The 26,433-nt window shown below is 40.2% G+C and overlaps 1 protein-coding gene across 1 annotated transcript in view; it reads right to left on the reverse strand.

Moving 5' to 3' along the window:
* Window positions 1-26,433, reverse strand: part of tusc3 (tumor suppressor candidate 3) — a 378,825-nt gene that overhangs the window by 236,561 nt on the left and 115,831 nt on the right. Inside the window, exon 3 of the mRNA XM_043690293.1 lies at window positions 15,753-15,870. Within this exon, the coding sequence (XP_043546228.1) occupies window positions 15,753-15,870 (118 nt within the window). The remainder of the gene's footprint in view (window positions 1-15,752; window positions 15,871-26,433) is intronic.

Below are 26,433 nucleotides of genomic sequence, written 5' to 3' on the forward strand. Positions count from 1 at the left end.
ATGTGCAGAATGCTAAGGATCTGGCAGGGTGCAAGCAGTCCTCCTGGAAAAAGATGATAACACTGGAGAAGAAAAAAACATTTTTGCAAACTGGGAAGAAATAATTTTTTATTCAAACAATACAGCTAAGCCCATAACTCTATTAAGAGATACAAACTTTTTTTGCTGGTCCAGTGCCTATTGTTTTCTCCAGAGAGTTCAAATCAAAGATAAACGTTTGAGTAAATGGAATAAGTGTAAAGTTTCATTGAACAAAATACAATTGGAGTGCTACTCGTTATCCAGACTAGTGGTTAAAGTTATTAAGTAATTACCTATGGTCAGAGTTGATGTATTCCTAGATAATGATTTGACTGCAGTGAAAGTTATAACTTCAGCTATAAAATCCCCCTGAATACGCCCCCCCCTCCCCTCCTCCGCCGTGCTGCAGATAAAGCCCGAGGGAAGTTAGAGAGACGGAACACAAGAAAAATTCCAGATATTTTTCCACTGAGTGTAGTGAATAGAGAGTTAGTTAAACAAAGTCCATAATCAGAGTTTAAAGTAACACAACAGACAGACGGTAGAGTAGCTGAAATACTCCTTAAGGACAAGATAATTCAAAGGAAATATTTGCCATTTCTTCATTAATTGAGGCTCAGAAAAAAGACCCAGTAAACAAGCTTGCACAGGCAGCTCAAACTGAAATGGAGGCTGAAGGAATTCCACAATGCTACTAAGAATGGAGACCTGATGGGGAAGTGGATACACCCTCATTGTGAGTGAGGAAGGGACAATCCGGTACTGGCCCAAAAACCATAAGGAAATATCGTGAATAGCAGGTCAAATTCCTTTTGCAGGACATGTAAGAATATGGAAAGCACAATCAAGGGTAATTGGCATTTCACCTGGCCAAGATAATAAGGACATAGTGTAAGAATATAAAATACACTACACAGATCAGTTCATAAGGAAATGTCAACATGTAATCAAACTGGCATCGTCAGCACCCATTCTGGTTTTGTGACAATCTAATTTTTAGAAGTTTTTCTTTTAATGACAATTACAATCTAAATAAGATTCTATTTTTGTATCTAAAGTCTTCCAGGGCAGAATTAACAATCTAGAAATAAATCAGTTGAAGTCTAATGCACAAACACAGTCAGCTTTGGCGCGATTTCGTTAAACCTCTCAAAACCAGAATTAAAGCATATTGTCATGAATATCCAAAGGAGTGGGGAAAAGGGTAAGATTTCTTAATGTTTCTTGTTACCAGAGTTTCCCCAAATGAATCTACAGGATTTAGTCCCTTTGAATTAATCTATGACCATGAGATGAAATGTCCATTAAAATTGATTAAAGAAATGTGCTTGAAGCGAAAGACGCATCCTCAATGTTGGATCATGAGTCCATGTTTCTTAAAAGAGACTCAGAATTGCACATAAAGTAGCACTAAAGCATTTAAAAACCTTATAGCAAAAATGAAAGAATAGGCAGGCCCACACGTAGAATATTTCACCAAGAGACTAAGTACTGCTACAATTGCCTTTGCAGGATGAACTTCTGAAAGTAAAATTCAACGATCAATGAGTATCTGATGGATAATCTGATCATCGGAAGAAGAATTAGCTATGTCATATAAACATTTCAACACAATACCATTGCAAGGAAGGAGCAAGAATGTCAGGTTGTAAGGGTAATAGAGGATGACATAAATGGTAAGAGTGAAATTGGAGGAGAGGTTCACCAAGCAAACCTCCCATAATTCAACTGACCAACAGAAATACTGAGACAGTTAGTGTGTTTTTGTGTTTAGAGGAAGGCCAGTGGGAAGATCCAGTAAGATTATTTCAAAAGTATAAGGAAATCTGTAAATATACACCAGGAAGCACTATGTTGGCATGTGATGCAGACATAGGAGATAGTACTGATAAAATAACATTCTATCAGATAAGCAAAGAGAGAGAAGCTCAAGCAGAAACAGATATTCAATATATTCTAGAAAATTGCCTGATTGAACCTAGCCAAAGCAGCTGAAGATTACTGGTGATGTTAGTTCCTAATCAAGATAAATCAATTTGGTTCCAAAGAAAAGGAAACGCAGTCACAAAAACAGATTCAAGCCCAAATTGTCAGTTAGAAGTTTGCATTGAGAAGTGTGGCAGTACCCTATGCCTTTTGTATGAGTGATCTGTTGAAGGGATACTGGCAAGTTCCATTAGTATCAAGGACTCAAGAGATATTAACTTTCATCATTCCAAATAGGTAATACTGATGTTGAGCTATGCTATATGGGCTTAAAAATGCCCAACTAAGTTACAAAGATTTACAAATCAAATCGTAGCTGGAGTATCTAAATGCGTATGTTACTTAGACAGTATCATAATGTAACACATTAGATGAACATGTAAGGCAATTAGAGGACCTGTTTAAGAAACTGTGGTTACTTGGCTTAGCGATATGTATGGTAAAACCAAATTTACAAAAGCAAGAGTGACTTATGGTCAGGATACAATGTTACATTGTAATTCTCCAGCATTCTGTGCTTCTGTAAGTTCTTGCTAGCTTTCAACTCTCTGAAAGGTACAGTACCCCTGACACCTTCATAACATCTCACCTCTTAAGAAAAAATGAACCATCATAATGAAAATATGGCTTTTATTTTTTCAACACATTACCATAACATTCAGATAACCTTAAACTAAGTTCACCTTAACTTCTTCGCTTATACCTGTGTCTGTGTGTGTGTGTGTGTGTATATGTGTGTGCATATAGAAATATATATACACACACACACCATATATATAAAAATATTAAATACAAATCTCATCTAAACTTCATCAGTTAAATCCATGATAATGTATCTACAATTTCATTCTTCTGACCCGCAACATGTATGATTTTAAAATTAAAAGTCTGTAACATAAGACTCCAAAGAAATAATCTCATATGTTCTCAGAATGCTTTAAGTTAAGTGGATTGTGATCCATGCTCACAACCATCTCCGTCTCATTGTTCGTGACATACAATTAAAATGTTGTAAGGCCAGTACCAAACTCAACAGTTCTTTTTTGATCATGAAGTATTTCCTCTGATGGATGTTGAGCTTCTTCGAAAAGCAACCAACTGGCAGTTCAATCCCATCCTCATCTTCCTGTACGAATACAGCTCCAACTCCTATGTCACTAGCATCGATGGTGAATTTAAAAGGTCTTGAAAAGTTTAATGTAGCTAAAATTCGTTTGGTGGTCAATATTGCTTTCAAATGGTCGAATGCCTCCTGGCAGCTTTCTGTTCACCGAAGCTTTGCGTTCTTCTTCAGCAAATCAGTTAACAGTGCCACTACACTGCTGAAGAATGGAACAAACATCCAATAGATCCAATAGAGTCTGCCGAGTCCAAAGAGTTGAAGCACCTCTTTCTTCGAGGTTGGTGGTGGAAATTCCTTGATGGCCTTCATCTTTGTGTTCTGTGGGGTCAACCTTCCATGACCAACGTTATGCCCCAAGAACCTCACCTCTGCTTTTGCGAATTCAGTTTTATTTAAGTTCATTACCAGTTTTGCTTCTTGTAGTCGTTCAAAGAGCTCTGCAAACTGTACCATATGATCTTTCCAGTACTTACATAGGATCACTACATCATCCAAGTAGACTGCACAGTTTGTTAACCCAGCCAAACTCTGTTCATGAGTCTTTGGAATGTGACGGGTGCATTCTTCATTCTAAAAGGCATCACTTTAAACTGATAAAGCCCATTTGGGGTTACAAACGCAGAAATTTCTTTCACCATCTCTGATAAAGTTACCTGCCAGTAAACATGCATTAAGTTCAACTTGGTGACGTAAGTGGCTTGTCCGACTCTCTTGATACAGTCCTCCAATCTCAGAATTGGATGTGAGGCCAATTTTGTTACGGCGTTGACTTTCCGATATTCCAAGCAGAATCAGTGAGTTTGGGAACTAAAATGATAGGCAAACGTTCAATTGGCCTCCACGTCCTTCTGGACCTGACTGGCTTTAAAAGGATTCAGCCGAGAGGGCTGTTGTGTTATCGCAGTAGTATTCCATACATCTACTTCATGTACAATAGCATTAGTCCTCCCCATCTGATTCTTAGATATGTCCTTATACTGCAATAACAGACCTTTCAACTGCATTCTATGCTCCTGAGACAGATAGGTTAGTAAACTATCCCACTCCTCAAGGACTTCACTTTTTGATCTATTTTGAGGCACATCAAAATCCATATCATCTGGGTTTGATTCCTCACTCTGCAGGGCAGTAACTAACACCAGTTTCTCCAGTTATCTCTAGTATAATGTGGTTTCAACATGTTCACATGACATACCCGATACCTTTTTTTATCTAATTGGCATTTTTACCTGATAGTTCACCTGACTCAACCTTTTCTCAATTTGATAGGGACCACTTAACCTGGCTTTGAAGGGATCTCCTATCACTGGTAACAGTACCAACACATCATCCTCGAGAGAAAACATCTGAGCCTCAGAGCTTTTATCCGCCACATGCTTCATTCTATGCTGTGCCCTCTTTAGGTGCTGTTTAGTCTACTCTATTTAATCTCTCCCTCACCTCTGATACATAATCTAAGGGTGAGACCTCTGACGTTGGTCCTGACAATTTTTCTTTAATTAATTTCAAAGGGCCTCTCACTTCATGTCCAAATATTAACTCGAAGGAAGTGAACTGAGTAGATTCATTTGGGGCATCTCTAATGGCGAACAATAAGAATGGGATACCTTTCTCTCAATCATTTGGGTAGTCCTGACAGTATGCTCTCAATATGGTCTTCAAGGTCTGCTGCCACCTTTCTAAAGCTTCCTGGGATTCACTATGATATGCATTGGATTTAAAGTGCTATGTACCTAAGCTACCCGTAACTTCCTTGAGAAAGTCTATAGCCTTAAAAATTGTCCCTAAACATTGAGACTAAAATGTAATGTTGAATTATAAAACATATTTGCTGCAAACTAGAAAATAGGCAGGCAGGGAGAGTAAGGCAATTAAGAACATTTCCCTGAACATCAGTGAATCTGTAAACAGGACACTGAGTGATAACATACACAGCCATTCCATTGTGAAATTAATAACAGTGTTTGATTCTGACCTCGAAACGAAACTATGCATCAATTAATTTCTCTCCCGAATTATTGTCCTTCACTGATATCTGTCTAGTTCAGAATATGCAGAGCTTTTGTTAACTTCTTGTACAAAGAAAGTCTGTATATGATAGTACAGCTTTCGTAAATTTTTGTATAAAGGAAGCCTGTTTGTGATAGTACAACAGAGTAGACTGCCAGGGCTCTTGAAAGAAGAGCGATATCCTACTATCCTGGGTTATTAGAAATTGGCTTATAGATATCAGTGTTACGTTGTAACTGATGCTATTAGTAAATGAAGGGGATGACTAAAATTAAACTAAACTGTAAGAGATTTTTTTTATTTCAGACTACCAAAAGTACAATCTCCAGGACAAACTTAGACAGGCTTACAGGTTCAATTCACAAGGGATTCCCTGGGCAGTCTCAAATCTGTACTGTATCATGCTTAAACAGCCTAGCAGTAACATTTGATCCTTGGTCCAACTGAATCGGAGTAGCCCATACCATGTAAAAAAAGCTTCTAACTCCTCTACTATCCTTTTTGCCTTAATACTCTGTAATAGAATTGCCTCCAGAAATCTGGTAGACACCTCCATTATGGTTAACAAATACTAGTTTCTACTTTTAGTTCTCGGGAGGGGACCTACACAATCAATTATAACCTGTGTGAAAGGTTCTTCAAATATGGGAATTGGCAACAAAGGGGCTGATTTTATTACTGCCTGTGGCTTACCTCCCATTTGGCATGTATGACATGTCTGGCAAAAGTTAACCACATCCTTGTGCATTCCAGGCCAATAAAATGGTTTTGTGCCTTAGCCTGAGACTTTCATATCCCTAGGTGACATCCTACACATAGCACATGAACTATCTGTAACACCTCCAGCAACATACTACTGACAACACAATCTGGTGCGCTTTTGCCCATTTCCCCTCTGCACTCACCTGCGGTGGTCTCCATTTCCATCTTAGGATTCTATATTTGAAATGATAACCTGCCGGAATATTCTCTGCCACCTTTTCGGAGTACGCATCCACATACATCTTTTATCATCTTGTCTTGCTGTTGCAAGTCCCTTAAGCCTTACAGGAAGCAAATCTTAGCAGGACATATACACTTAATGGTAAGGTCCTAGGGAGTGTTGCTGAACAAAGAGACCTTGGAGTGCAGGTTCATAGCTCCTTGAGAATGGAGTTGCAGATAAATAGGATAGTGAAGTAGGCATTTGATATGCTTTTTCTTTATTGGTCATAGTATTGAGTACAGGAGTTGGGAGGTCATGTTGCGGCTGTACAGGATATTGGTTAGGCTACTGTTGGAATATTGCAAATCTGATCTCCATCAGATGGGAAAGATTTTGTGAAAGGGTTCAGAAAAGATTAGCAAAGATGTTGCCAGGGTTGGAAGATTTGAGCTATAGAGAGGTTGAATAGGCTAGAGCTGTTTTCCCTGAAGCATTAGAGGCTGAGAGGTGACGTTATAGAGATTTATAAAATCATGAAGAGCATGGATAGGATAAATAGACAAAGTCTTTTCCCTGGGCTGGGGGAGTCCAGAACTAGAGGGCATAGGTTTAGGGTGAGAGGAGAAAGATATAAAAGAGACCTAAAGGACAACTTTTTTCACACAGAGGGTGGTATGTGTATGGAATGAGCTGCCGAGGAAGTGGTGGAGGCTGGTTCACTTACAATATTTAAAAGGCATCTGGATGGGTATATGAATAGGAAGGGTTTGGAGGGATATGGGCCTGGTGCTGGCAGGTGGGACTAGATTGGGTTGGGATATCTGGTTGGCATGGACAAGTTGGATCAAAAAGGTCTGTTTCCGTGCTGTACGTCTCCATGACTTCTGTCTGACCCTCTGCCTGTTCAGGTTTTTCCTGCACCATCGTGTCAAACAGGGTGTCTGCGAACTGAACCTCAGCTCCTTCATCTTTCTGTTTAGTTTTTGTGCCATGCTATGACTGATGATTCTGGGATCTGGGTACGACACGCTCTGCGAAAATACCAGGATATTTCTGTTTTAACTCCTCAGTTACTTGCTCTTCCTTGGGCTTCTCCACAACAAGGGGTGTCGCTCCCACCTTGGACCTTGCCAAATCATTCTCAAGAAAAACTGAACTCCTAGAACTGACTCTCTGTCAATCACTCCCACTGTAACATCCCCAGTCTTGAGTTAGCACTCCAGCCTGATCTTACATAGGGGAACACTAAATTTAAATTACCACACAAATTACCACACTTTTGATAACAGATCAGAAAATGTGCACATTCACTCATTCCTTACTATCAGTAACTGGTTAGATCCTGTATCTCTCAAAATTATAACTCCTTGTCCTTCTCCCCCTGTTCTTTGAGTAAATTTGACCCACAGAAGTGATTTTTTTGTAGAGATCAAGGACCAACTCCATACCCCAGCCACTACCCAGGCTGTGCACTCTCCTCCAGCTCCTCGGCTCTTCTTGGGGTCTCCTTCATTACCTTGACCATCACCACTGGCTTACCTTCTTTTACCACGGTGCCTTTCTTTAACAACCAGCACTGTGACTTTACATGTCCCACATTCTTACAGTGAAAACATCTTTTCCCTGTGCCCTTCTGAAACCATTAGCATTGTAATTTTCTGTGTCCCACTACAATTACAGTGAAAACACCTGAGGCCTTTCACCTTCTATCCACACTCCACCTTCTGTCCACCCTCTTGGGCTTTTTTAATCTGTGGTAAACTCTTACCAGTGTTCTCTACTCTTTTTTTCATAGTGTAGGATCTCCCTTTCTGCCAACTTCTATTCCTCACAGGATGAAATTCTGGCCAGAAGCTTGTCTTATGCACCAACACTTATTCATCTGCTAATTCTGCTGCCCTTCTCACTTCCTGAACTTTCTGTTCCTCCACATGATTTCTCTCAAAGTGAGTTTTTAAACTGCTCCAGCAGAATAATCTCTTGTAGAGCCTTGAAGGTCTTATCTATTTTTAAAGTATGGACCCATCTATTAAAATGACTATGTTTAATTCTTACGAACTCAACACAAATCTGACCTGGTTCCTTCTTCATGTTTCTGAACCGTTGTCTGTATGCTTCTGGTATCAATTCATAAGCACTTAAAATAGTCTCTTTAAACTCTTCATAATCTCTTAATCCCGCATCCTACAGTGCAGCAAATACCTCATCTAGCTTTGCCTACCAGTTTAGTCTGAAGTGGCATTACCCATAAAATCTTAGGCCACTCCATCCGCCTAGCCAGTTTTTTCAATTAAATAAAAAAGGCTTCAACATCTTTCTCATCAAAATGTGGCAGAGTTTTGAAATATTTGTTTCATTGGTCTTAATACTGTCAAAATACCAAATTCAAACTAGATTGGAGTTTAGTATCTTGGGGCATAATTTTAATTGATTGGCCGAATGTGAATGTATTTTTGTCTCATGGTACTGCCAGCTGCAGGACCAAACATTACATTGTAAGTTCTCTCGCACTCTGTATGCTTCCGTAAATGCTTGCAAGATTTCAAATCTCTTAAAGGTACAGTACTCCTTACACCTTCATAACATTAAAGACAAAGAAAATTTGGGGAAAAAATCTTGTCTTCACTAGAGCATTTGAAGCTGAAGGATGACCTGGTACAAGTACATAAAATTATGAAAGACCTGGATGGGGTGAATACTTGGAGTCTTTTCTCCCAGAGTGGAAATGTCAAATACTAGCAAGCACAGGTTTAAAGTTCAAAGGAGACGTACAAAGCAAGTTTTGTTTTTATATGCAGAGGGTAATAGGTGTCTGAAACATGCTGCCAGGGGAGATATTAGAAGCAAATAAATAGCAACGTCTAAGAGGCATTCAGACACAGGAACATGCAGGGAACTGAAGAATATGGATTATGTGCAGGCAGATGGGATTAGTTAAGAATGGCATCATGGTGAGCAGAGACATGGTGAACTGAAGGGCCTGTTTCTGTGCTGTACTGACCTATATTTACCTAGGATATATCACAGGACAAGGGCAAATTTTGGAAAGAACAGCGAAAGTGATGGCTCTGACAGAATTCTGTGTTTCAGAATCTAAATTTTAAAAATCAGATTCTTAGAAATTTGTGCATTTTACAAGAACTTTGTGCTCAACTTCAGCACATTACTTGTATCTTCAACAGATTTATTACGGAAACAGTCAAGTGTTATGGTCAGCAGAATCTTAAAATCCCTTCAGAGACTGAAGACAATTCAAATAAATGAACCAGTGTTGGCTGGTTTAAACAAACTTTTAAAAATAACAATTTATGCTGGTGCCTTGGGGTAAAGAGCATTTTTATAGAAAATGATGAGTAAGAAATAGAGAAGCCGTGGCCATATCAAATGAAATACTCCAGTGTGGAAAAAGAAACTTCAATCCTGAAGCCTATATCCAACTTGGTTACAATGAAACATTAGAGTATGAACATAATCCACGAGTGTTCATGGAAAAGTTTAAAACTCAAAACATAAGACTGTTCAAATGGAGTTTATTGATTCAACCATTCAATGTAAAGATCATTCACTTTCCTGGTAAAGACAAGATGGTCGCAGATGCCCTGTCCAGAATGTAAGATGACAAAACATGTTTAAGATTGAAAAGATGATAAAAGATTCTCTGAGTCTTGGTATAAGGGAGAGAAAGGATGAATGGAGCTAAGCCTCATATATCATATGATGTAATAACACATTTTTGAAATGGTGTTTTCATCTCTCCTTAGGGTAGAGGCATGTAAAGACAAAATCTTTTAGCTTTGTTTACTTTTGGACTGGGGGCTAAAAAAGGAAAACACCGCATTAAACCATGGAGACTATGCAGACAGATGGCTGCAGTTTTAGACATTATGTTTGCTCAAGCACATTGAGCAAAACTCACAGTGCAGTCTTTTCTTAACATAGTGAGAGTAAAAACATACAGAACAAAGCCACTGGGTTCTAAGATCGGGGTCAATTTATTGACAACAACATTCGATCACCTTGTGATCATAGCTTGTGTCGGGCTAATGTAGCTGAAACATGGAACCTGCAAACACAAAGCAACAAAATGTTTTCTTTTTGTCTCTCTCTTGTGTAGATGTACCAGAAAATAGCCAGTAACTCAATCATCTTTCTTTGAAAACCTGCTGCTAAAGGAGGAATAAAACACCTTCAGAGACAATGAAAGGATGAATTCTCAATATTGAATGAAAGACTGAATATCAGTGTGCAAACAACCTTATGTTAATATCGAAGAATTAAAAAGAAGCAAAAGAAAAGCCATCGAATCTTGTGTCCAGTCTCGTGCTATTGAACTGTATGTTTGTTTTTCCTTTCATATCAGTGTCTTGCCCATCTTTGCATATCTGGCTATTTGTGAAGAGAGCAAGTTAAGGTGGTGCAAAATTGTAGAGTAAAATGTTCGAAATTAATGTTCCTTTTTGCCACTGATCAAAGATATATTGTTCACAACAAATATTCATTTTCTTGTTAAATACAGAAGCCTGGTGAATGTTTTCTTTTAACTGGAGTTCATCATTAAGTGATAGGGACTTTGGATAGTTTGAGTAAAGTTAACATTTATGATGACTCCAGGAATAGTTGATTTGATTTCCAGTGCACTATTTAAATTCTTAACTAGCAACACACTTCCTAACGTACACTGGTATGTGCAATGGAGCTGCACCATCAACGTGCCTTGAGAGACATTTCCATTTGGTTCCTCTTCTCAGGTCCCAGAAAAAGGGCAACTCCTGGTTGACAACACTTTACCCGGTACATAGCAGGGCTTTAAAAATGGTGCTAGCTCTGAGAATCCTGGGAGTTCCTCGAAGTTGCACGCTCTCCTGCCTCTGGTGAAATTGAAGATAGGATTAGCAGGGCACCACAGAGGCATGATGCAAAGCTAATGAGGTGAGTTGCAGAAAATAGTGAGAAACCTCACGAGGGTACATGAATTGAAACCTGCATGAAATTCCTGAAATTGAAGCTTTGCCAACTTCTGGTAAAATTCATCCCAACTCCTGATATCCCAAAGCACATTACTGTAAAATTACAAATGCACACAATGTTAAGAAAAATGAAATTTGAAGCATTTCTATTAGATTCACCTTCTAATACTTATAGTCCACAAATTGCTGCCTTATGCTGTGTGGCTGCTTTCAGATTACTTTTTCTAATTTATATAGGGGGTGTGGGTGTCAGTGGTTAGCACAGCATTTTTATTGCTCTTCTCTGAATGTCCTGTAAAAGGTGGGGAGCACAATTATCACACGCAGGTTATTGTAAAATACAACATTTAGTCGCATGCTGGAATTTAGTCGTATACTAAATGTTTGCTCTGATACGTTTGTAATTTTTAAAACCATTCTTCTTTTCATTAAAGTTATTTTCAGAATGATTAAACTTTAAAGGTGCCTTATGAAGCAAAGAACAGTTGCATAGATCAAAAATGAAGAACCATGGACTCTAGGTTCAAAATCAGTGTTAAAAGCTAGATATAAGAAAGTGCGATTAGTCACCATTCATAATTTATCCAATTAGTCAAAATGCATGCTCATAGAAAAATGTAACAGAAACTTAAGGAAGTAAAAATAAACAAATTCTCCAGGATCCGAGGGCTCTCGTATGGGTTTCCACAAGGGGTGCATCCAAAGATTGTGAATGAATTAATCATAAATGTTCAAGCTTTCCCAGATTCTAGAAGAATATCAGTGGATTTTCAGGGAATGGGAACATAGAGATCTGCGGGCCAGTTAGTCTGCCATCAGTCATCATGAAAATAACAGGATTTATGAGTAAGGATACACCTTCGTAGAGGAGTTGTAGATGATTCAAAACTTGGAAATTTGGAAGCACTATGAAATGGAGGAGGGCGGCATACTTAAAAAGGATTCAAACAAGCTGGTGGAGTAGGCAAACAAATTACAGTTGAAGTTCAAGCAGACGACTGAGTGATGATACATTTAAGTCACCAATACCCAGTATAACTGAAACACAAATGTTCTAATCTTATGTTGAAGTCACCTCACAATAAATCGTAATATTTTATTAGCATTCCTGGTCATTTGATGTACCTGATGCTAACCTGCAATTCATGCACTAGGACGAGACCTCACCTTCCCTTATAGCTCTGCAATATCTTGTAATTTGGATAATTTATTTTATTCTTTCTGCAAAATGGATAAGTTCACATTTTCTCACATTATTCTCCATTTGCCACATATTTGCCTACTCACTGAACCGATCTATATCCCTTTGTAGACTCCTTATGTCCTCTTCACAACTCACTTTGCTGTCTTTTGTCACCATTAAATTTAGCTTCAATATCTTTGATCCCTTCATTCAAAGCCTTTACAGAAATTGTAAAGGATCTGAGACCCCAGCACAAATCCCTGTGGCAGACCCATTGTGACATCCTGTCAGCCTGAAAAAGACCCATTTATTCCTAATCTCTGTTTCTTGTTAGCAAGCCAATCTTCTGTCCATGCCAACATGCCATTGCCTCCACCATGAGCTTTTATCTTCTACAATGATCTTTGTAAAGCATGTTATCAAATGCTTTCGAGAAATATACTTACAAAATATCCATTGGTTCCCTTTTATCCACAGCACAAGTTATTTCTTCTAAGGACTCCAATAAGTTTGGGGTGGCCTGGTGGCTCAGTGATTAGCACTGCTGCCTTGCAGCGGCAGGGACCTGGGTTCGATTCCAGCCTCAGGCGACTGCTGGCGTGGAGTTTTCACATTCTCCCAGTGTCTTCATGGATGTCCTCCGGGTGATCCAAATACGTGCAGGTCAGGTGGATTGGCCATGCTAAACTGCCCATAGTGATAGGTGCATTAGTAGGGAATAGGGGAATGGGTCTGGGTGGGTTACTCTTTGGAGGATCGGTGTGGACTTGTTGGGCCTGTTTCTGCACAGTAAGGAATTTAATCTAATCCAAGTTAGTTATACACAATTTCTCTTTAAAAAACCACATTGATTCTCCCTGATTACCTGAGCTCACCTAAGTGCCCAGTAATAACATTTAATCACAGCTCCTAACATTTTCTCTATGATTGATTTTAATCTAATTTGCTTGGGTAATTTCCTGCTCTCTGCCCCCTCCCTTTCTGAACAAAGGAGTTACATTAGTTATATTCCAATCTAAAGGAAGCTTCCCTTAATCTGATTTCTGGGAAATTAAAACCAATGCATCAACTAGTTCAGAATTAAGCAAAGTATTGTGGATTTGCATCCAATATTTCATTGGCTATTTGTTTTGAGACTCTGGGACAAAATGAATCAGGACCTCGGGACTTATCAACTCACCGTTTGAACAGTTTTATCAGTACTACTTCCATGGTTATTGCAACTTTAAGTTCCTCTCTTCTTTTCAATTCTTGATTTATTGCTATTTCCAGGATGTTACTTGCATCCTCTCCAGTGAAGACTAATGCAAAATATCTCTTTGCCATCTCTGTATCTTTCATTATTATGACTTCAGAATCATCTTCCACAGAGCCAACATTTACTTTGTTAATTTTTTAAAAACATCTGAACAAATGTTTCCTATCTGTTTTTATATTTTTACCCAAGTTTCTCTCATACTCAATTTTTTTCCCCTCCTTATTTATCTACTTGTAATGCTGATTTTTTATATATTCAGTCCAATCTTCTGACCTGCCACCTATGTTGGAGGAGCATATGTTGTTTCCTTATTTTTGAATATTATCTTCAACATTCTTAGTTAACCATGAATGGTAGATCTCCTAGAATTTTTCTTATTTGTTGCAATTTGTTAGATATCTCAGATAGCAAGAGATAAGGGAAAGTAGAGTTGAACTGAATAGCCGAGCAGGCTAACAGGCCATATGGTCCACCACTACTCTGATGTCTTATATTTTTATTTCCTTACAACTACAATTAGTCATCTCCATCTGATAGTTTTAATTTCATGAAGTGACGTCAAGTTAACTCTCATGGTCATTATTTTAGTCAAGAAGATAATCTTGAGAGTGGTGTAGGAAAGATAATTGAAAGTTCTGCTCAAAATTTTGGCTGAGGACAAGTTCAAACCAGTACTGTTTTTTACTCTGTGAGCACAATACTGGTGATAATGGACAAGAGCAATCAGATTTGAAAGAATGAAACTACGAGGTAGAATGCCCAAATCTAAAATGTATCTTTTCTAAAAAAAAAACTTACAGCCTCATTAGTATTTAGTTTTTTTAGATTTATCATGGTTGAGCAGGTTTCCTGATCCTTAGGAAACCTGGCACCTACATCCACGACAAGGCTGTGATGGTTTCAGGATCCAGGGTGGGGGTGAGTGCCTTGACATTTACCTGCTAGATCCAGCAGGCCTACCCTACTAATCCTTACATCACAGTGAGAAACAATGGCTTGGCTTCCCCACAAAGTCACTAAACACCATCCCCAATAAATCATGAGGTCTCCAACACCACTTGTAAAAGTTACACTTTATTGGACAAGGTGTAATTGAAAGGAAAAGAATACTTGCATTCATATAACACATCAATATTTATGAGGTGGTAGACCACTTCAGAGAGCTAATTAAGTACTAATTAAGTAATTTTAAAATGTAGTAACTGTAATGCAGAGAAGTTGGGAGCAAATTTGTGTGCAGCAAGTTCCTACAAACAATGATATTGTGATGTTGGTTGAGGGATAATATTGGATCGCTCAGAATATCTCTCCTCATTTTCAAAATAATGATGTGAGATCTTTTATGTTCAATTGAAAGGGCGGATGAGGCTACCAATATATTAATATGAAAACTGCAGCACTCCCATATTACTGTGCTAAAATATCAGCTTAATACTCGCCATCAAGTCTGAAGTTGGATTTGGACACACAAATTTCTGACCCAGGAGCAAGGGAGCTGCTAACTGAACTACAACTGATATTTATTTTAATGGCACACATCTTCATGCTTACTGTTAAAACATCCTTAACTTTACCTAAAAACCTAGTTTTATATTTGTGGATTGTCAACTTTCTCTACAGTCATCAAGTAATTCCACACATTCTGAAAAATATAAACTATTCTTGTTTCTTCAAAAACAAGACTGTTTACTTTTACTTTAGCTTATATTTAGTCAGTAATAATGCTATATTTTGCTGTGTGAAATTTAAAGCTGAAAGGGAAGGACTGCCAGAACTTTATGACCAGATTTCTTCAAGCTAAGAGATGACTGTCCTCATTCACCACTGACTCTGAGATACAGGAGACAAATCGCAGAAGGCAGATTTAAAGGAAAACCTGACATTCAGTAAAAGCTTGCTCAGTGTAAACTTTCTCCATTTGCATCTGAACGGTTTTTACAAAGTTCCAACAACTTTTGCAGGATGTAGGTTTCTGTATTAAAGCAACCTTTCACTTCGAGATGACAGGCATCTCATGTATTACACGTCAGCCTTAATTTCCACAAGCCCAGTTTCTGATATTCAAGTATGGACTACCCATCTCTCAGGCTTAAAATAGACAGCTGGGAGCTGAATTTCTCCACTTTGTTTTCAATTGGATGTATAATCTTCTCAATAATCAAACTAATCTGTTTTTGATTATATCCATATTCTTAGCACTTCTGGATTTGAATAATCTCTTGAACAGAAGCCATCATGAATCACTGGTTGATAGTGACAAAGCACAACAAAATCCATACCTGCTGAAATACATCTGCTCCTTCATCATAGTCCACCACAGTGAAGAACAACTTATTAGAAAATGCAGATGAATACCGCCATGAGTTTGCCAGCACTTGGTACTCCTCATTCGCCTGTCTGTGAAAAATAAGCATAATGAACTAAAGTCAACTTACGTGACTGGGAAATGAATTTAATGTACTAATACTTACACTTCATAACCTTGAAATAATAACTCTAATTAACATTACTTAAATGGGAGAGCAAAATTATTTTTTATTTTAAAAATCACTACTATTGTAAGTTTGATTTATTCATGGGATATGAACTTTGCCAGCAAGACTACGCTTACTGCCCATTCTTAATCACACACAAGATGGTGGTAGTGACTTGCCTTTTTGAATAAATACAGGCCAAATAGGGTAGTTACATCTTCAGTGCTATAAAGGAAAGGAGTTCCAGGATTTCAATGTAGCAGCAGTGAAGAAATGGGTGATAGTCAGGATGATGTGTGACTTGAAGGTCATGTTATGTTGTATTGCTGCTCTCATCTTGAGAGTTGGTGGAAATTGCAGTCAAAGGAGAGGTTGCTGCAATCTATTTTAGGTAGGTGCCAATATTGTAGTTGTGAAGCAGCTTGGATTGGATTGGTTAGTTTGACACATTTTAGCAGTTCAGCTGTAAAGTTGTCAGGACCATTGGCTTTGCTAGATCCAATGTACTCCGGCATTTTCTCACATCAAGTGGAGTGAACCACAATGTTTGAATATTTATGCCAGTGATGGTTGAGAATCCTAGTTGAAGGCAGTTGTAAATGCTTCATTTTTGCAGTCAGATGCTGATGTCTGTAATCACTGAGCATGGGAATACTCAAATCATTCTCCTCTTTAATCGTTTAATTGCTCACCAGCATTCTCAACTGCAGTGTTTTGGTCTGATCCATTGGCTAAGCTTTGCCTGCAGTCTGTTGCTTCCAATGCTTAACATGTAGCCCTTTATTATAATGTTACTAAGTTGTCACCTCATTTTTAGGTACTCCTCACTGCTCCTGGCATGTTCTTTTATTCTCCTCAATGAATATGGCTGATCTCCCAGTGTGATTGCAATGGTATAGTAAGCAATTTGGTGGGCCATGAGGTGAGAGATTGTGATGGAATAAAGTTGTACTGCTGTTTATGGCCTACAGCATCTCTGGATACTCAGCCTTGAATCGCCAGTTCAGTTATGAAACTATCTAGTTTTGTGTGATGAGGCACGCAGCATGATGGAGGATATCTGCAGTGTAAAGATAGGACTTTCTTTCCACAATGACTGTGCATGGTCACTCCTCCTAGAACAGTCAAGCGCAGATGCTTTCATGAGAGGTAGATTTGTGAATGCAAGGTCAAGTAACTTTTTCCATAATATTTGTTCTGTCTCTATTACTGCAGACGGAGACTGCAAGAACAATCCAGATTGACAACTACGTCCATCGAGACTTGGTCAGCACAATCAGTAATGACCAACCCAAATACTCCTGTTGATGGAGTTCCACACCCAGAACAGATCTTGTGACCTTTCTGCCCTGCACACTCCATATGGAGAAATACTGATTCATCACATTAAGGAGGGCATAAGGTGGTAAACAATAGGAGGGTTAATTGCTCACATTTGATCTAATGTCATAACACTTCCTGGGATCCAAAGTCAAAGTTAAGGGCTGCCATGGCCACTACATACTGTATGCAGCTGTACCACCTTTGGAATATGACATAATTAAAGGTGTTGATGGAGGATTCTGTGAAGATAACTATGTCACTCTGTTGCTTGACTAGTTCATGACAACATTTGTATGCAGCTGCTCTGCTGTTCCAAAGGTCCATGGACACTGACTGGCATCCCAAAGCCCTGTGAATGTGTTCAGTTCCAGTTTCTCCAGTCACTGCTGTGCATGACATTCCTGATGAAGGGCTTATGTCCAAAACATCGACTCTCCAACTCCTCACATGCTGTCCGACCTGCTGTGCTTCTTCCAGCGCCACATTTTGAGACTACTGTGCACGGACAATTGATACCTGAACAGTCTCTAGAGAAATTAGAGGACAGGTGGAGTTGTGGGATACTTCTCCAAATTTTGCCAGAAGTCTCCAGGTATTAGTGAGGAAGACTTTCCATGGTTAGGAATATTGTGTACAATTCTGGGAATGCCTTTGTCATGTACAGTGTCTACGTGACATTCACTACTCACCACAATAAAAGCTCTTGGCTGAAATTTCAGGTTTTTGGTTAAGGAGGAATGGAGATAGAGTTTCATGGCATCTAATCTGCAATAGCCTGGGACAATTTCTCTTGCACAATTTTCCAACTTTCACCACACTAATTATGCAAATGATCTTTGGGCATGACTCTCAAAGAACCACAAAGCACAAGTGCTCACTACTGACAAGAGTATGCAGCTTCCACAATCTGGCACCATATTTCAAGTTCAACCTCATACTATCTCAGACTGTGCAAACCAGGAATAACCTTTCAATCTACTCTACTCCAACCCTGTGTATGCCTTAGCGAAAAGACACACTAGTTCCTCATTTCCAGGGCAGTAATCTGAAGTGGCTTGATGGGCTGAGTGGTGGAGACAAGGGCAGTTTAATTCCTTGCTGACTGCAAAAAGTGACCAGGCCAACAGGCCAACCTAGCCTGGACACTAATCACAGAGTGGGTCAGTGCTGAGTGCTAAGTAAAAAGGACCAGGCAGCAACAAGGTCACTGATCTTCTACAAGCCACAAGTCTCAATGTGGAGACCCTTCTTCCTGCTAGTCACACACAAAGGCTCAGCATTCTCTCTCTAAGTCTGCCAATGCTCAAACACCTCATCAGGGCAGGTGGACTGTAACTATCAATACTGCATGCATCATATCCACGCAAGGGCTCTCACCTTCCTCATCCTCAAACTACTAACCCTTCTTGCCTTCTGTTCTCATTAATTGAAGACACATCACTATCTCTCCTGTCCATGCATGGCAATTAACTGCAATTGTATTCACTTCTATTGCAAATATTGTTATCCTTATAACTTTTCTTCAACAAGGTAATTACAATTCAGTTTAACATTGTTGATAAGGAAGCTTCTAGAAAGAATGATTCAGGATAGAATTAGTAGTTACAAAGAAAAAAATAGGTTGATTAGGAAGAATCATCATGGATTTCTAAAAGGGAAATTTAACTAAATTGCCAGAATGTTTTTCAAGTGGTAACAAATGGTTCGATGAGCATAGGGTACCATGGACTTCTGAAAGATATTTTATACAATGGCACACAACAGGATTGTGAAGGAAGTTATACATTATTGAATAAAATGGTCAGCAGAAAAAAAAGAATACAAAATTGGCTGAGTAATTGGAAACAGAGAATAAAAAGAAAAGTGACCAATGAGTATTTTTTGGGCTGGAGATTACTTTGTTGTGGAACTCCTCAGGAGTTGACAATGGGATCCTTGCTTTTTCCCTGTATGATCTCAATCTTGATGTGCAGGGGACACTTTCAAAGTTTACCCGTAATTAGAAACTTGTAAAAACTGTAAACTGGGGAAAACACTGTTGAACTCTAAACAGAGACAGACAAGTTGTAAGAGACTGATAGGCAGTAGATGGGGTCAATGCAGAAAAGTGTGAGATAATGCATTTTGTCTTAGGCCTTATTAACAAGGGCATATATAAGCGTATAAGAGCAAGCGGTCATGTCCAATATGCTTAGACTTTTGTTAGACCATAGCAGGAATATTGTGTACAGTTCTGGGCACTACATTATAAGAAAGATGTAAATTACATTGAAGTGGACGCAGAGTGATTTACAAGAATGGCTCCAGGGAAGACAAATATTCAGTTACGAAGATAGATTGGAGTAGTTGTGACTGTTCTCCCTTGAAGAAAAGGCGGCCAAGAGGAGATATGATAGAGATTTTCAAATCAGGAGGACAGCGGATAGAGTAGATAGAAGAAACTGTTCCAGTTTATAAAAAGAACCAGAGGGCACAAATAATTTGCAAATGAAACAAATGCAAGATGAGAAAAAAACCTTTTCACACATTAAGTCATGAGGGTGTGGAGCACATTGCTTGGAGGTCTGGTAAAGGCAGGTTCAACTGAAGCATTCACGAGAACACTGGACAATCAGTTTGGAAGAACTAATGTGCAAGGGTGAGAGGAAATAGGAGATTGGCAGGAGGTAATTATACTAATTTGAAGAGCCAGTTCAGACACAATAGACAAAATTGCCTCTGTGGTGAATATAACAAGGTCGGTCATGTGGATCCCAGAATGAGTTCCCTTATTAGGGATGTTAATCTGGTCCAATTAGGGAGCCCTGGCTGACATATATAAACAGGTGTGTTCGACATTCTGCTCATTCTGACAGATGGCTCTGAAGAAGCTGGATCTGTATCAAGGACATTCCATGTGTAAACTAAGGGTGACTTGGTGATGGAATATTGGTCTCTATGGAGCTATTTCTGCCTTCTTCTGTTCTGTAATAATTTGGTGATCCTGAGAGGGCAGTCTGAGGGGGTGGGGTAAATGAAATTGGTGGTGGGGCTTTTGGTTAAAGTTCAATGGTAGTTGAACAAACATACACTAAATGCAATGGCAGACAGCTTTTGGATGCACCCATATCTTGTAGGTCTGTGCCTCAATTTCCTGGAGGCAGAAAGTTTCAAGAATGAGATACAAACAATCTTTAACCAATCTAGCATGTCAGGAAAATTGTATGCTTAAAGTTACTTATTCAAACTAGCAAAGTTCTGCAGTACACACTCTTACTCACAGCAGAATGTTAACTAGTTCTAATGATAATTATGATTTGGAAATGCCAGTGTTGGACTGGGGTGTACAAAGTTAAAAATCACAAAACACCAGGTTATGGTCCAACAGGTTTAATTGGAAGCATACTGGCTTTCAGAGCGCCACTCCTTCATTAGATGATAGTGGAGGACACAATTCTATGTCACAGAATTTATATCAAAAATTTACAGTGTGATGTAACTGAAATTATACATTGAAAAATACCTTGATTGTTTGTTGAGTCTTTCATCTGTTCGAATACCATGATAGTTTCACTTCTTTCATGTGTAAATCACAAAACCTTTTTTTTTAAAGTTGCATTTTTAGGTAAGCTGTAACAATGGGTGATAGCTAGACAATATGTTGAAGGTGTTAGCCCGCTATGTTCTCTGACTGTGCCATGATGTTTAGAGTAAATCTAATCTAAAAAGTGAGATAACAGAGATTTAGATGAATTCATGCAGATTTTGAGCAAAGTACAATGTAACTCTGCAAGTACAAATTCACCCCACAAAATATACGTGTGCATGTGGGTCTTTGTCTGTGTGTGTCTGTCTGGGTTGGGGGTTGTGAGTGTGAGAGAGAGTGTATATTTGTGTGTAGTGTGTCTTAAGTCTGTGAAGGGTGCATGTGTGAATGTGGGTGTGTGCACGCATGCCTGGGGTGGAGGTTTGTGAGTTTCTCTGAGAGAGTGTGTTTGTGTGTGTGCATGAGTGTAGAGTGGTCTAAGTCTCTGAGAGGATGCCTGAGAGAATGTGGGAGTGTGTGTGTGTGTCTGTAAGGGTGCGTTTGAGTGTCTGTGTATATGTGTGTCCGTGTGTATATGTGTACAGGAGTGCCTGTGTGTGTGGGTGCGTGTAGGAGTATCTGTAGTGTGACATGAACCCAAGGTCCCGGTTGAGGCCCTCCCGAACCTAGCTATCAGCCTCTGCTCGGCCACTTTTCGCTGCTGCCTGTCCTGAAGTCCGCCTTGGAGGATGGTTACCCGAAGGTCTGAGGTCAAATGTCCTGGACAACTGAAGTGTTCCCCAACTGGGAGGGAACACTCCTGTCTGTTGATTGTTGTGCGGTGCCCATTCATCCGTTAACATAGCCTTTGCTCGGTTTCCCCAATGTACCATGCCTCAGGGCATTCTTGCCTGCAATGTATAAGATAGACAATGTTGGCTGAGTCACATGAGGACCGGCCACATACAAGGTGGGAGGTGTCCCCTCGTGTAATGGTGGTATCTATGTCCACACTCTGACACGTCTTGCAGTGCCTACCGTGACAGGGTTGTATGGAGTTGTCCTGAGAGCCGGGCAGCTTGCTACGAACAATGATCTGTTTGAGGTTTGGCGGTTGTTTAAAGGCAAGTAGTGGAGGTATGGGGAAGGTCTTGGTGAGGTGCTCATCCTCATTGATAATGTGTTGCAGGTCACGAAGAACATGGCGTAATTGTTTAGTTCCTGGGAAGTACTGAACAACGAAGGGTACCCTGTCGGTTGCAGCACGTGTCTCTCCTGAGTAGGTTATTACGTTTCCTTGCTGTGGCACGTCGGAACTGGTGGTCGATGAGTTGAGCATCGTACCCCGTTCTTGTGAGGGCATCCCTGAGTACTTCCAGGTGCCCGTCACATTCCTCCTCATCTGAGCAGATCTGGTGTACACCTAGGGCTTGTCCATAGGGGATGGCTGTTTTAATATGTTTTGGGTGGAAGCTGGAGAAGTGTAGCATTGCGGGTTGTCTGTGGGTTTGCGGTAGAGTGTGGTGCTGAGGTGTCCATCCTTGATGGAGACGCACGTGTCCAAGAATGAGACAAATAGTCGAGAGTAGTCCATGGTGAGTTTGACGGTGGGATGAAACTTGTTGACGTCACTGTGTAGTTTTATCAGTGACTCCTCGCCATGGGTCCAGAGGAAGAAAATGTTGTCAATGTACCTGATGTACAGTGTTGGTTGGAGATCCTGCATAGAGAAGAAGTCTTGTTCGAACCTGTGCATGAAGATGTTGGCATATTGGGGTGCAAATTTGGTCCCCATGACTGTTCCATGTGTCTAGAAGAAGAACTGGTTGTGAAAGGTGAAGACGTGATTGAGGATAAAGCGAATGAGTTGTAGGATGGTGTTTGGAGATTGGCAGTTGTTGTTGTTGAGTACTGAGGCTGTTGCAGTGATGCCATCATTGTGGGGGATGCTGATATAGAGTGCTGAAACATCCATTGTGAAGAGGAATGTTCCCGGTTTGATTGGTCCATGAGTTTCTGTAAGAAATCCGTAGTGTCGCGACAGAAGCTGGGGATCCCCTGTACAATAGGTTTCAAGATGCCTTCAACATAGCCAGAGAGATTCTCACACAGGGTCCCATTGCCCAATACGATGGGACGTCCTGGTGTGTTGGCTTTGTGTACCTTTGGAAGGCAGTAGAAGTTGCCTACACAAGAAGTACGTGGCATGAGGGCGCGTAGGGAATGTTGAAGGGCTGGATCCAAAGTCCTGATCCATGTGTTTAATTCATGGATGTGTTCTTCTTTGGTCGGATCAGCTGGTAGCTGCCTGTAGTGTTCCTGGTTGTTCAGTTGTCGTTACACTTCCTTGCAGTAATCTGTTCTATTCTGAATGAAAATGGCTCCTCCTTTATTTGCTGGTTTGATGACAATGTTGTGATTGGTTTAGAGAGCCTGGATGGCGTTGTGTTGTGAACAGGTGATGTTTTGCTCTACCTTGTAGGTACAGCTGATGAATCTGGCATTTAAGTATTTCCTGATGGTTTGAGCATACATGTCAAGTCCAGGCCAGCGGCCCTCCGATGGTGTCCAAGTTGACACCTTCTTTGGTTACTCCTCTACAGATCCATGTGATGACTGTTCCAGTTCATCAGTGGGCTTGTTGGAATCACTGCCGGCACATTGAAAGAATTCCCGGAGTCTCATTCATCTGATGAACTCCTCCATGTCTGGTACAAGAACCAACAGGTCCATTTTGGTGGTGGGGCAGAAGTTGAGACCCCTGCTCAGGACTTCAATCTCTTCCGGTTGAAGGATGTGGTCCAATAAGTTAATCATAGACTTCCCCGCAGTGATAATGTCATCTACTGTGGTGCCAGGGTGGGCTTTGCTATTACTGGTGAGAATGCCAAGTTTCTCCAGTTTTTTGTTCTTGGTTTGCATGTACGTGGTGTAGTTTTGTCGCCTTGTCTGTTTGGCAATGTCACGTAATTGTACTGCTGTATCCTGAGTGCAGGCTGAGGGTGTGGATTCCATCTGAATTTCAAGGTTGTGGCGCCTGCTGTGGAGTTGGTGCACGAGATGATTGAGGAGTTTACGAGAGGTGCGGTGGCAAAGTTTCAGTTACATCACACTGTAAATTATTGCTATAAATTCTGTGCCTTAGAATTGTGTCCTCCACTATCATCTGAAGAAGGAGTGGTGCTCCGAAAGCTAGTGTGCTTCCAATTAAATCTGTTGGACTGTAACCTGGTGTTGTGTGATTTTTAACTCTAATGATAATGTGCAGAACAGGTTTGATTTTTCTCAGGCTCATTGAGCCTGAGTGTTTCATCTCATATTGCCTGATGAAGCTGGTAATTTCATTGCTGAACAGCGTCTGTGGTATTTTTGGCCTGCCAAGTGATTCATTTGCAGGTCATTGGCATTGATTCAAACTCTTTGTGCAGTGAGAACTAGCCAAGGCATTTCACAATAATCAGGGGACTTACCCGGGTACACCACCTGCTAACTAATGAATAGAAATTCAATGCTATTTTTTGACTAATTTTATGATGGCAAGTTTTAAAAGATGTAAGGCTACAACATACTTTCAAATTTGCTTAACTGGTTGTAAATAGTTAAACATTCCTGAAGGTATCAAAAATATAGTACTGCAAGCAAAGCATCAACACATTAGGAATATTTAGTAGGTCAGGCTGCATCTATGGACAAAGAATAGACTAGTCATACAGTTCTAACCATCCATCTGCCTGATCTACTCAGGAGATCTGGCATGCTTCTACTTCTGTTCTTGCTCATATGGTGTGTCAAACTTGAAGATGAATGACATTTTCTCAAAGAACATAATGAAAGAAAGAAGAAAGTAATTTCAGCAAACTTAGTTTCAACCAGCACTTCTGAATCAGCACTCTCAATATAAATCAACCTGAAATACCAGATGTTTCCTGAACCATCATGATCTCCATGATATTCAACTACTCTATTGAGGGCACTTGTGAGAAGGCTCTCTACCAACAAGTTTTATTTAAGACAAAGTTACATTATTATTTTAGTGATTTATACTGTAATTAAAGTATAACAGGGGTATAAAGTACACCCCTGCATTTTTTTTTTACATTGATTTATATGGATCCCTTGATGAGAACATTTGATGAACCCATAGGTGCTTGTTAATACTAAGTTTGCTGTATACTGATTTTATGCTTTCCTCAACCTCAGGGCATTCTAAAGTGTGTTTCAACCAGTGAAGTATTTACTGAAATATAGGTGCTAATATTTATAAGGAGAACACAAATAGTCAAAAAATGTGATAAAGTGGTGGAATTAAATGAATGATTTATTATCACATATATTGGGGAGATGAACAGAGAACAAAAGTTTGTCTCCACAATCCGGCTCCATTTTGAGGTAGAAAAAGAACAAAAAGAACACATAAAAGAGTTCATCTTCATCAGCCAGGATCCCAAATACAGCTCCAGGTCTTCTGCAAGGTCCCCACACTGGGCCTACATTAGCCAGAAGGCCCTGCTCTGGCCATCGACACCGCCACAGCCAATGACTTGCACCCGATGCCAAAACAGTTCACGTTCTGGGCTAATTGCAGTCACAAGTCCCCACTCTGTCATCGCTGCAGCCTACGCCCCACTGCCATCGCATTGTGCCTACGAAGTCAGGAGTCATCACCAACACCGCTCTGGCTTCTGTGTGATGTCAGGAAGATGAAGAAAGGAAAAAGAAAAAGAAAAAGATGAAATGGAGAGAGAGAGAAAAAGGATGTGGCTGGCCTGGAACAGACGGGCTCAGCCTGAACACTACCCACTGTGCAGTGCTGCCATCTTGAAAGTTAAAAGTATAGGAGGTGATCTCATTGGAATATGCAGCATTCCAAAGGGGCTTGACAGAGTAAATGCTGAGATGATTCATCTCCCCCACCATGGGAGCATCCAGGACAGGAACCTTGATCAGTCAGAAATCAACTGTTACAGGGAAAGGGTAGGAAAGTGGAAGTGAAAAATGTCATGATCCTACTGAATGGCATCAAATGCATGTCCTGCTGATCTCTAATTGTAGAGACTCCTTTAAATAACGCTGTGGACTTTTTTTTGTTTAAAAGATGTGGGAAACACTGGCTGGGCCAGCATTTACTGCCCATCCTAATGGCATACAGACCAGGTTAAGAGTCAAAGCCCTCCGCTTCTTCCCTTCCCGCCATACCAACCAGTATCCTTCCACTGACACCCTCCTTCGACTGACTAAACTGGTCCTCACCCTGAACAACTTCTCTTTCCAATCCTCCCACTTCCTCCAAACCAAAGGAGTAGCCATGGGCACCCGCATGGGCCCCAGCCATGCCTGCCTCTTCGTAGGATATGTGGAACAGTCCATCTTCCGCAGCTACACTGGCACTACCCCCCATCTTTTCCTCTGCTACATCGATGACTGTATCGGAGCTGCATCATGCTCCCACGAGGAGGTTGAACAGTTCATCCACTTTACCAACACCTTCCACCCCGACCTCAAATTCACCTGGACCGTCTCAGACATCCTCTATAGTGGGGAGACAGGCCGCCTACTTATGGAACATTTCAGAGAACACCTGTGTGACATCCAGACCAACCAACCCAACCACCCCGTGGCTCAACACTTCAACTCCCCCTCCCACTCCACCAAGGACAT

Source organism: Chiloscyllium plagiosum, chromosome 1, assembly GCF_004010195.1.
Source record: "Chiloscyllium plagiosum isolate BGI_BamShark_2017 chromosome 1, ASM401019v2, whole genome shotgun sequence".
Lineage (NCBI taxonomy): Eukaryota > Metazoa > Chordata > Chondrichthyes > Orectolobiformes > Hemiscylliidae > Chiloscyllium > Chiloscyllium plagiosum.